The sequence below is a fragment of the Trachurus japonicus genome, chromosome 3 (genome assembly GCF_045865225.1).
Source record: "Trachurus japonicus isolate A0001 chromosome 3, Traja_1.0".
In the NCBI taxonomy this organism is placed as follows: domain Eukaryota; kingdom Metazoa; phylum Chordata; class Actinopteri; order Carangiformes; family Carangidae; genus Trachurus; species Trachurus japonicus.
Window position 1 is genome coordinate 4,416,975 of NC_140909.1, and position 12,487 is coordinate 4,429,461.

The following is a 12,487-nucleotide window of genomic DNA, read 5'->3' on the forward strand; positions in this document are numbered from 1 at the left end:
CCTAAAGCTCATTACTGAACAGCAGCAGCAGCAGCAGCGGTAGCGGTAGCGGCGGCAGGAGCAGCAGCAGCAGCAGCAGCAGCATGCATTGGAGGGAGTTGCGTCTTCTTAGGCGTAATTCCACATGGAACTAATGCTAAATTGGTCTTGGTTGACGGCTGTTGAATATTAAAATGGCTGTTGCTGCCTCTTCAGACCTTATTTAAATTGGACAGAAAAGTCTTTTTTTCATCAGACAACAGTAACAGTTTAGCATAAGTGGGTCGAGGAGAGAGAGAGAGAGAGAGAAAAAAAAAAAGGTGCTGCTGTTTTTCCACACACACAAACACACACACACACACACATGCCAAGATGGATTCACACACACACAAACACACATACACACACACAATTATACTGTTGGAGCTTCAAAGTGTTTTAGCAGGACTAAATCAATTTTGAGTTGACACGGTTGGCAAGCCACTCTTAACGGGAGGCTTCAACATTTTCACAATTACGTGTTAAAGAGATACATTATTCATTCGCTGTGTTTTACAAATTTGACTGGCATTCAGGGGCATGAAATCTTCGCCTCAACCAGAAAACTGCAGAAAACAATCAGTTAAAGTGCAGCAAAGTCCTCTCGTCCAGGACTGATTGATACGTCCGTTCATCTGTGTGTGTGATGTGTGTGTATGTGTGTGTGATTCTTGACTTTAATCTTTATTCATAGGCCAAACGGAAAAAGAAGGAAGAAGCCGCCAATGCCAAAATATTGGAGGCTGAGAAACGGATAAAGGTACGTGTCGGATTTATTAATGAAATTAAAATCAGATTTGTACTTATTATGATTATTATTATTATTTAACCTTTATTTAAGCAGAAAAAAGACTCATTGACATTAAAAATCTCTTTTACAAGAGCGTCCCAGCCCCGACAGCTGCAGCAGCACAATGAAATGAAAACTGCAGCTATTTAAAACATCCACATAAAACACAATAAAACTAAACACCATCAATGATTAAAAAGGTGCTAAAAGGCATAATCTACACAAAGCATCTGCATCCTGATTTACCTTTGGACCACTCATTTAAAAAGTCTATAAAGACGTGAAGAGAGACGAGCTCCTTTGTTCCCAAGTCCTTTTTATACATTATTCCAAGCAGCAGGATCAGCATATTAAAAAAAAAACCTTTTTCCCTGCTCCGTTCTGAGCTTGGGAACAGATAACATTCAGAAGAAGTCCTGTGGTCGGAGATTATACTTGAGTTTTTCCAGGAGAAGCGTAGTTACTTGTAAATATAAGGCAGTGATTCCCACCCAGGGGGACATGTACTGTTCCCCTGGGGGTTAATCAAGCACATTGCAGGGGGTATGCACATGGAAATATTTATGATAAGTAAATATTTCCCGGTCATTTCATAAGCTCATTATTGAAACAGTACGTGTGCACCACAACTAGTCCCCCCCCAGGAGACAATAACCTGTGGCACGAGTCTGTGAAGAGGCCAAAACACCAAAAACAGCCAAGTTTAGGGTGAAAGCTGCAAGAAAACACAGATAAATGGATCAAATGTCCAGTTACTATTGGATTACTGTAGGATTCAGGGTTCAGCCCACCAGCAAACAGAAGTTCAGTAAAAACTATATTTTGTAGGATTCACTTGTACAGTACGTCTGCAGATCCAACGCAGCCTCAGTCCTGTTACAAAAGTTATTCATGTTATAAGAGTTTAATAGAACAAAGGCAGGTTGATTATTAGCTTATTTTATTGTGAAGGCAGACGGATTCTTATTCATTTTTATGTTTAATTTGAGTTCAGAAGAACAAAAAATGTAAAAATACAGTACACTATAAAAGTAAAAATGTATTCGTACAACTTTAAAAGAGAAATGAAAATGATTTACATTTCATAATAAACATTTTATATGAGTGAGTGAACAACAAGGCTCAGGTTGGGAACCACTGATATAAGGGAAACATTTATTATCATTATTCTAAATTAAAACAAACCAATGATTTCATCTTTGTGTGAACTAATCAGGCCGACTTAAACTAAACTAAACTAAACATATAAAAACCAGTGGTGGGTAAACAAGGCTTTGTAGTTTGTAATAAATAGACATATTAACATGAGTCTTTTTCCACTTAGAGAAGCAGCTGGTAATAGAATTAGAGCTGTCAACACCTTTTTTTTCTGTTGAAATGAGCTGAAATTGCATCAGTGTGGTTCAGTTTATGACGATATTGGCACTATGGAGGATTATTGATTTCTTTTTTTTCCCGCCTCATCATCTCATCTCATCATCTCATCATCTTCTTCTCTATTTTTTTGCCTTGAAGGAGAAAGAGTTGAGGCGACAACAGGCGGAAATCCTCAAACACCAGGTAGGAACTCACCACCACTTTTCCTTTTCCTTTGGCCTCTTTAAAACAAATTAAAAAGAAATTATCTCAAAACCTCAGTAAGAACTAGTGTGTGCGTGCGTGTGTGTGTGTGTGTGTGTGTGTGTTTCTGTGGCATGTGTGACTTTTATTTATCTATATCTATATCTATATCTATATATTTTTATATAATAATGACCAAACGTCTTATTTGAGCCGATGATTTTTTTTTGGTGTTGGAAAATCACTATCACTTCTGCTCCTTAATATTTTGCCAACTCTTCTCTGCCAGGAGTTGGAGAGGCATAGACTAGATATGGTATGGGTATGTTTATTTTTGTACATCTAACACCTGCATCGTGTAACTGGTTGTGTTATGGTTGTCATAGCAATGCATTAAGTGTAGCACTGGCTGCTGTCATACTACATTCTTCTGCATGGCTTTCCAGCAAAACCAACAAAAGAGATAAAAAAAAAAGATAATAAAAAAACAAAAAGAGTCAGTATGCTGCCTCCATCTGCTCGTCCTGAGGGACAACTGACCCTGTCATGGTGGCCAGGCAGCCCCCCCCCCCCTCCCCCGGCCCCTCCCCCCTCCCATCCTCCCCCTCTACTCAGAATGCATTGCAAAAGAGAATCACTCGCCAATCCACACTCACCGTCTCAAAGTGCACTCGAGGAGTTTCTCTTCTTTTTTTATTTATTTTTTTATTGCCCCCAGCCCCCCCTTCCCCTTCCCCTTCCCCCTTTCGCCCCCCCCCCACATATCCATCACATACATCATCTAAACTGGGGGAGTCGACAACAACAACAACGCCGCAGCCGCCGCCTGCTTTGACGATTTTGTCCGTCCGTTCGTTCGTTCGTTGCATCTGTTTTTTTTTTTCTGCAGTCCACAGAGTTGCTGGACTTTAACCTGCCCCAACACCCACCAAACCCCCCTCCCTACACCTGGCCCACCATCCGCCTGCCATCCATCCATCCGCCCGCCCGCCATCCCAGCAGCCTCTCTGTCGTCTGCCATTCACTTGTTCTCTGCACTGCAAAAACTCAAAACCTTTCCATGAATATTTGTCCTTTTTCTTGTCAAAATGTCTCATTTCTAGTCAAAACTAATCTCTTTCCACTTAAAATAAGACTCATCACCTAAAAATCAACTTGTTTTTAGATCATTTCCACTTGTTTCAAACACATTTTCACTTGAAATAAGTAGAAAAATCTGCCAGTGAAAGCAAGTTTTTTGTGCTTGTAATAAGAAAGAAAAACTTGCTCCACTATCAGATTTTTCTGCTTATTTCAAGTGAAAATCTGCTCGAAAGAAGTAAAAAAGTGTCTAAAAAACAGGCTACTTTTAATGTGATGAGTCTTATTTTAAGTATAATGAGATTTGTTTTGACTAGAAATGACATTTTAACTAGAAATAAGACAAATATTCTCAGTAAGATGTTGTGTTTTTGCAGTGCGTGTACTACTTGCACAAATGACATGAAAACCAGCTACTGAGAATCATTTTGTTTTTATGGTGGAGGTATTTTACAGGAAGATTTTTACCCCCCTCACCCCCCTCTCCTCTCCTCTCCTCACCCACTCCTCCTCCTCTTTCTCTTCCTTCTCTCTTTCTGCCAAGTTTGGTGAAACTAAACCTCATAGACTCGAACAAGAAGAGCATAATCAGTTCCACCATGAGGACAAATATGGTTCTGTGTAGTTTTTTTTTATTTATTCTGGCCTGGCTGTCTTGCTTGTAGCTCTTCTCACTCATACAGTACACACAGTAGCAGCTCAATGTAAAGGTCTGCCTATATATATATATATATATAAACTGTATATATATTATACACAGTGGACTCTAAGAGGACGGGGGGTATTAATCCTGGTATTTAAGTTTGTCATGTGCAGTTGTATTGTAGTCTCTTATCATAATAACCTTTAACATAGTTTTTTTGGATGAATAGGAAAAGCTAGAAAAAGCTGAATGCCACCGGCTCCGTGTCTTTTTGAACTCGTCCCCTTTTTTCTTTTTTTTTTACTCCATTTGTAGATAAATCAAACCAATAAGAACACAGAAATATTTTAGCAGCAGCAGCAGCAGCAGTGAGAGTGTTTGGCATCCAGCCTGTTTTTGTTGATCACAATGACAAAAAAAGAAAACAGCCGGCCCCATTTCAGTCACTGGAAAACGTCCTTGGCACAGTAATAAAAAAAGAAGAAGGAAACCTAATAGTGGCAATTGTGTCTTTTCTGGCGGATCACAGAGGGAGTGACGGGCTGATACGGCGGAGGAGCGGGGGAAACCTAAAGAGATGAAATGAAATGATAGTCAGTCGCCGGTGGTTCCCGTGCCCTTCTGCAGTTCGACTGTGTAACGCAGACGTCTCATCCAGCAGCGACACACTGCGCTAATACTTAAAGCTGCCAGAAGCACCGGAGTGGAACTGCTCTGTTTGTTGGAGCTCCTCTTTAACCACCAGCGCCTCCTTCCTCCTTCCTCCTCCCTTTTTGTGTCGCCCGTCCGTCCGTCCGTCCGTCTGAAAACTCAGAGAAAACTAATATAGAGTTATTCATGTTATAAGAGTTTAATAGAACAAAGGCAGGTTGATTAGTAGCTTGTTTTATTGTGAAGGCAGACGGATTCTTGTGTTTGATTTGAGTTCAAAAGAACAAAAATGTAAAATACAACACACTATAAGAGAGTAAAAAAATGCATTTGTACAACTTTAAAAGAGAAATTAAAATGATTTGCATTTCATAATAAACGTTTTATATGAGTGAGGGTTGTTGTACTCATGGTGTGACAACAAGGCTCAGGTTGAGAATCACTGATGCACTGCAAAAACTCAAAATCTTACCAAGAATATTTGTCTTATTTCTAGTCAAAATGTCATTTTTTGTCAAAATAAATCTCATTCTACTTAAAATAAGACTCATCACATAAAAAGTAGCTTGTTTTTGACACTTTTTACTTCTTTCAAGCAGATTTTCACTTGAAATAAGTAGAAAAATCTGATAGTGGAGCAACTTTTTCTTTCTCATTACAAGCACAAAAAACTTGCTTTCACTGGCAGATTTTTCTACTTATTTCAAGTGAAAATTAGTTTGAAACAAGTGCAAATTATCTAAAAACAAGTTCATTTTTAGGTGATGAGTCTTATTTTAAATGAGACATTTTGACAAGAAATAAGACAAATATTCTTGGAAAGATTTTGAGTTTTTGCAGTGTATAAGTGAAGTAAAGCCAGGAAACATTTATTATCTTTATTCTAAACTAAAACCAATGATTTCATCTTTGTGTGAACAAATCAGGGCGACCTAAATGAAACATATAAAAAAGCACCAAAAAGCTTCCTCTTCCCTTTTTTTTGTCGTCCATCCGTCCGTCCGTCTGCATCCCCCCTTCGCCCCCCCACCTCCCCCTCCTCCACCCCCCTTTTTTCTTTTTAATAAAACAAATATTATTATCAGAGTGATGCGTCAAACCAACATTAGCATTGATTCCCGTAATTGAATTTTAATGACTTTGATCGTAAAAACTAAATAAATACATTAAGAAAAAGAAAAAGAAAAAGAAAAAGGGGCCAATGTGGCACGTCAGAAGATTTTTCTGGCAAACCGGCGTTTTGTTGCTTTTGTTGTGTCAGCTTTAGCGTAGAGGCGCCGTCGTCACCGACTCCAGCTGCTTCTCCTTTTTGAGCCTGTCATCACTACATCTACTTTTATATATATATATATATATCGCATCTCTGTGTTTGCTTTTTTTGGTTGTCATCCTCCTCCTCCTCCTCGTACTTATTGTTACTGTTACTGTTACTGTTACTCCTCACTCAACGCTTCCACCACCCACCACCACCACACATGTGAAAAACGTGCAAGTTGCATACATGTGAAGCATCGTTGTGTGTGTTCGTTACAGTATTGGTGCCTCTATTGAATTGAATATTCTTTTTTAAAAGTGCATCACAAAAACTTTTACATTACAGTAATGCACACTAAATCTAGTCGTCGACCTTCAGAGGACTATATATATATCTCTATATATGTGTGTGTGTATGTGTGTGCTCATTGTACTGTATGTGGTGCATGTGTGTGTGTCTGTGCTTGTTAATGTGCCCGTGTTGTTGTTGTTTTTTCCGACCGCTCTAGGAGAGGGAGAGGAGGAGGCAACATGTGATGCTGATGAAGGCTGTGGAGGCTCGCAAGAAAGCTGAGGTACAGAACAGTTCAGAACAGTTCAGTCGTCCATATGCACACACAGAAATAAATAAAATGCACAGAGCGTCCGGTCCAGTCCTGTGAAAAGAGCCTCGGTCATTATTCCTTGGATGGATTCCCGCTTCCTTCCTCTTCCTTTTTTTTGTGCGTTCTCTCTCTCTCTCTCTATCTCTCCCTCTCTCTCTCCCTCCATTCATTCATTTTTTTTCTCTCTACACACTTACCAAGTCAAAAGATTCTGGCCCCTCAAGCACTTTTCCTTTGAATGCACAGCAGCATTAGGCTGAATTCTAATACTGCTCAGCAAAGTCAAGTAAACCTTCTTCTTGTCTGTTACACACACACACATTCACACACCACACTTTGCTTCCCCTAATGCTCCCATGAATTTTTTTTTATTTTTTATTTTTTTTGTGTGTCTGTCTGTGTGTGTGTGTGTGTGTGGACTCTCTAGGAGCGCGAGCGCTTGCGGCAGGAGAAAAGGGATGAGAAGCGCCTGAACAAAGAGCGTAAACTGGAGCAACGGAGGCTGGAGCTGGAGATAGCGAGGGAACTGAAGAAGCCAAATGAAGACATGTGTCTGTCTGATCACAAGGTAGCAAAGACCAACCACTCACAGCTTTGTGTGTCTGTGTGTGTGTGTTAAAAAAACAAAACACTTAATGACTCATAATGTAATGGAAAGTTGATTATTTGTCATTTTAAATTCATTTAAATGAGGTGGATTTAAGGCAGCAGGTTGGCACCATCATAAAATACCTTTATTATTATTATTATTATGATTATTATTATTATTTCTTGAGGGTCAGTACTTGCAATAAGAGTACATGGTACTTAGTGTTTTTACAGTATGTGTGGTGGTGTCCGCCCCCAAGTGGTTAAAGCCGAGCACTGCAACCACACTGCAAAAACTTAAAATCCTTCCAAGAATATTTGTCTTATTTCTAGTCAAAATGTCTAATTTCTAGTCAAAACAAATCTCATTACACTTAAAATAAGACTCATCACTCATTTTAAGACAATTTTTACTTATTTCAAGCATATTTTCACTTGAAATAAGTAGAAGAATCTATAGTGGAGCAAGTTTTTCTTTCTTATTACAAGCACAAAAAACTTGCTTTCACGGGCAGATTTTTCTACTTATTTCAAGTGAAAATATGTTTGAAACAAATGAAAATGATCTAAAAACAAGTACATTTTTTAGATGATGAATCTCATTTTAAGTGGAAAGAGATTAGTTTTGACTAGAAATTAGACATTTTGATAAGATACAAGACAAATATTCTTGGAAGGATTTTGAGTTTTTACAGTCACACAGAGGAAATGAGCAGTTGTTGCTATAAATGTGGCAGAAATAAAGCACCATCCTGGTACGAGTCAACAGATGTGTGATATAACAACAGCTTTTCTCACATTCACCTCAGGTGTTCAGATCATAATTTTATGTTGTGCACATTAAATTTGATTAATAACGTTCCTCTCTCTCTCTCTGTGTGTGTGTGTGTGTGTGTGTGTGTGTGTGCAGCCGCTGCCTGAGTTCTCCAGGATTCCCGGGCTCATCCTGCCGGGATGCGCTGTGTCCGACTGCCTGATGCTGATGCAGTTCCTGCGAGGCTTCGGGAAGGTGCTGGGTCTGGACCTGAGCGCCGACGTGCCCACGCTGGGCATGCTGCAGGAGGGGCTGCTCAACGTGGGCGACAGCATGGGCCACGTCCAGGACCTCCTGGTCAAGCTGCTGTCGCTGGCCGTCTGCGATCCGGGGCTACCGCCGGGACAGAAGGTGGAGCTCATAGTTATTATGGTGTTAAATTTAGCATTGTTACAGATTCATTCACTTTATTAAGACATAAGCCTTTTTGGTAACGCTTTACTTGAATAGGTATTCATAAGATTGACATAAAACTGTCATAACCATGACATAACAGCTGTCATAAACATCAGTGAATACTTCTGACAGCTGTCGTTAAGTGTCATTCAGTAAGTTATGTCACTTTCAATGCAAAGTTGACATTGTTTGAGATGTTCCTTGTTATGAGAACTTGACATAATTTTTAAAGTTTGTCCATTAGGTCTGCTATGACAGTTTAAATTGTCTTTATGTCAAGTTGTCAGAACAAAAACATCTCCAACAATGTCAACTTTGCATCAAAAGTGACATAACTTACCGAATGACACTTAACCACAGCTGTCAGAAGTATTCATTGATGTTCATGACAGCTGTTATGTCAATCTGATGAATACCTATTCAAGTAAATTGATCCAACTTACGGGGAATTCACTTGTTACAGCAGCAGAGAAGTTAACGACAAGCAAAAGTTAGGAATAAAAATATAAAAAGACACTTTATATGTAACAAAATATGTCCTGTTTTGTATTTAAGAAGAAAAAATGAATGATGCACAAAGTTGCTCGTTCAGAGATAATGCACAGTGTGGGTGAAGAAATGACAGTTTGATTCATTCAGTTTATTAAGACGTAAGACTTTACTTTACTTGTGGGAAATTCACTTGTTACAGCAGCAGAGAAGTAAACATCCATATGTTCAAAGATATGTAACAAAACATGTCCTGTTTTGTACAATAATTACTTAAGAAGAGAAAAACATGTACTTGTTGCTTGTTCAGAGATATTGCACAGTGTGGGAGGGCATGAATATGAATAAATGTGCAGAAAAAGGTAAAATACACAATAATAAATGATGCAGCAAAGAGGTAGTGGAGTGAAATAAAAAAGAGTGACTGGTGCAAATGTGATAAACTCAGCAAATATAATGTGTTGCTTGAATTTAAAATACCAAACCACATGTTATATGTAGATCTCACTCATTTAATCCACTAGAGACCATTCAGGACTTTTAGATTTGATATTTTGACGTCAATTTAAGTGCTTTTTTTTATTGCTAGTAATTTAATTGTAGAGCTAATGTTTCTGTCGGACTGTGCATCTGATTTTTTTTTCCATTTTGATTGAATCTAGTAATAGTTTTTCCTCTAATGGTTAATAGTTACATGTACACATTATATTGCGGGTAATGTCAAAATATCAACTTCTACTCATCAGTTTTGCTCCCTCCTGCTCTTTCAGACTAAGACCATGCTGGGCGACCACCTGACCAACGTGGGCATCAACAGGGACAACGTGTCCGAGGTGCTGCAGATGTACATGGGAGCTCACTGTGCCAACACGGACCTGGCTCCTCTGGCCCTCAGCCTGAAGACCAAGGCCTTCCAGGCCCACACGCCCGCCCAGAAGGCCTCCATCCTGGGCTTCCTGGCCAACGAGCTGGCCTGCAGCAAGGCCGTCATCAGGTGGGTGAAGCAGCGTGTGACATCTCTGCTTCTGAACGGACACAAATACAACACGTAGTCGTTTAAACTCCAGCATTAAAGCAGCAGTAAGGTGAATGTTTGTGTTAATCTAAGTCTTAAATAGTTGTATCTTCCGACAGCAATCACTTCTATAGAGTGTTTGGTCTGAAACACGGGTCTGTCAGTCACTCTGCTCTGCTCTGAGCCCAGGAGAAAACTTTCCTTGTATCCTACAACCTTTATCCAATGAGGAGAGAGAACGGCATAAAGGGACAGTCCTCTCTGTGTGTGCAGCCAAGGGATGCGCCTGAATGTGGTGACGTAGGGACGAGGGCGGGGACTGCTAACTCCATCTGCTGACAGGAAGTTAGACAAAACCACCGCATCGCTGACTGCTGCTTTAATATATTCATCTCTCATTAGTGTTGCTTTCGTCAACGAACCTTTATCACGTGACGAAAACAAGACGAGACGCAACGTAATTGGTGGTCATGTGACGATAACTATAATGAAATATTGTTGACGAATAAAAACAAGACTAAATGTGGTTTACAAAATGAAAACTCGACGAGACGAAAAAACGTTTGGTTGCATTATTATTATTTTGCAGTATTTCTGTTTTCACTGCATTATTTAGAAGACGCTGCTGCGGTGGATTTAGCGTTAACCACAATTTAAGAAACAAAGTTAAGTCTGACACAGAGAAAGGGACCGATGGCCGGGCGTCAAACCACTGAGACAAATGTGTGTGACTGCGTGTGTGTGTTTATTTGTTTGTGATAAATAGATATGTTGAGCAGCATCTTCCATGTTCTGGAATGGATGTTTTCTTGAGTCTATAAAGTAACAATAATATAATAATAAGATAACCATGTTTGAATCGTGAAATGGGTTTGACTAAAAGAAAAATGTGGTTTCATCTATACTATACTAGGTAATTATACTGTATTGACTGGGTTAAATAGAATTTACATTACTAGAAAGAGATTAAAATCATTGACTAAAAGTTTCCGTTGACTAAAACTAGACTAAAATAGTCATGAATTATTATCCTATTATTATTCCCTATTATTATTCAGACTAAAATAAGACTAAAATGCTCAGGCTTTTAGTCGACTGAAACGTGACTAGACAAAAAAGAGCATGAACGTGACTAATTTTCTAATAAAAACTAAAATGACAGGTTGACACAAAGACTAAAAGTAGAATTAAAACATGCTGCTAAAAACAACTCTATCTCTCATGCTCTAGACTGTATGTGCTGATGTGTTAGTTAACACCCATTCACTTATTCATTAGCCAATAATGGTATGTTTTATTGATGCGGTAGGAAACGGTTTAATAAAGCTTCCATAGGGAGCAGTAATTGGCAGTCGAGTCCTTTTGATTGTAAGGAAATTATGCAAGTATTAATTTGTGCACTGGGATACCGGCTTATTAAGCTTTTTACTGGGGCTGCAGATCGCTGCCAGCCGCCCTGAGCTTTTATCTTTTATTATTAAATATATTTGTTATTATTTTCTGTGAAAGAAAAAAACAAAAGCGTGGATGGTTCACAGGCTCGACTGTAACTGATTTGTTTTGCTTCTTTCTCTCTCTCTCTCACAGTGAGATCGACAAAGGCCTCGATCAGATGGCGAACATGAGGAAGGACAAGATCATTATGGAGGGAAAACTGAAGAAGTGAGTTCTCTTTAATCCCTAATGATGATGATAATAATAATAATAATACAGTTTTTCTCAGTTGCTAAAACACTAAACCCTGTTGTCTGAACCAAATGCTCAGTTGCCTGAACCCACTGATTGAACCAGTCGCTCTTTTGGCAAAAACCATCAGCACTTTTCACCTGTTTGATGCTGCAGCTGAGTTATGCACTTCTCATTTCTATATTTTTGTACTTTATTTTTACATAGGTTTACTGCATACAAGTGCTAAATGCACAAGATTTCTGTTTGTTTTTGTACTGTACAAGTGCTACGTGTAAAATGCACAGGATTTTTGAGCACAGATTGAACTGTTTTGAGGTGAAAGTTTGGTTTTGCAAGAAGAAGGGTCTGAGGTTTTGTGAATGTAGCTTGAAAATTGGGGTTTGTGTTCACAGTTTAGAGAAAAGGGAAAGCAGCTTTCGAGAAATGTGTCTTAGCAATCCAGAAAAACTGTAAATGCACAGGTTTTTTGTTTTGCAACATGCATTTAGCTACAGTGAACAATAATCATTTATTTCTACAGCTCCCATGTCCTGAGCATTGTGTTTTCTATTAGTCTATGTAGTGTTTAGTGACTGCTCAATAGTGGTTTTAATTTTGATTGACTCAGTCAGGGCACGATTTGACAACATAGTTCAGTTTTGAGCACAGATTGAACTGCTTTGAAAAACATTTCTCTTTTCACGTGCTTATAGCTGAGAACTTAAAACTTTATCTATTTTCTTTTATTTTACTTTTATTTTCTCTTGCTTTTAACTCTGTTTTTAGTGTTTTGTTTGTTTTTATTCTGTTTTATGCTTCTTCTTTTTTTTTCTTCTTTTTTAATGTTTTGTCTTTATGTAAAGCACATTGAGTTGCCTTGGTATGAAATGCACTATATAAATAAAGATGCCTTGCC

At 38.8% G+C, this 12,487-nt stretch overlaps 1 protein-coding gene across 10 annotated transcripts in view; it reads left to right on the forward strand.

The window, feature by feature from the left end:
* Positions 1 to 12,487, forward strand: part of baz2ba (bromodomain adjacent to zinc finger domain, 2Ba) — a 114,896-nt gene that overhangs the window by 83,337 nt on the left and 19,072 nt on the right. For 6 of the 10 annotated variants that reach the window (XM_085805517.1, XM_085805456.1, XM_085805465.1 and 3 more), the window contains 8 exons: positions 713 to 778; positions 2,324 to 2,368; positions 2,658 to 2,690; positions 6,506 to 6,571; positions 7,029 to 7,169; positions 8,100 to 8,354; positions 9,659 to 9,882; positions 11,491 to 11,565. In XM_085805517.1, the coding sequence (XP_085661643.1) occupies positions 713 to 778; positions 2,324 to 2,368; positions 2,658 to 2,690; positions 6,506 to 6,571; positions 7,029 to 7,169; positions 8,100 to 8,354; positions 9,659 to 9,882; positions 11,491 to 11,565 (905 nt within the window). The remainder of the gene's footprint in view (positions 1 to 712; positions 779 to 2,323; positions 2,369 to 2,657; positions 2,691 to 6,505; positions 6,572 to 7,028; positions 7,170 to 8,099; positions 8,355 to 9,658; positions 9,883 to 11,490; positions 11,566 to 12,487) is intronic. The other 4 variants (XM_085805471.1, XM_085805526.1, XM_085805536.1 and 1 more) reach the window with 2 other exon arrangements.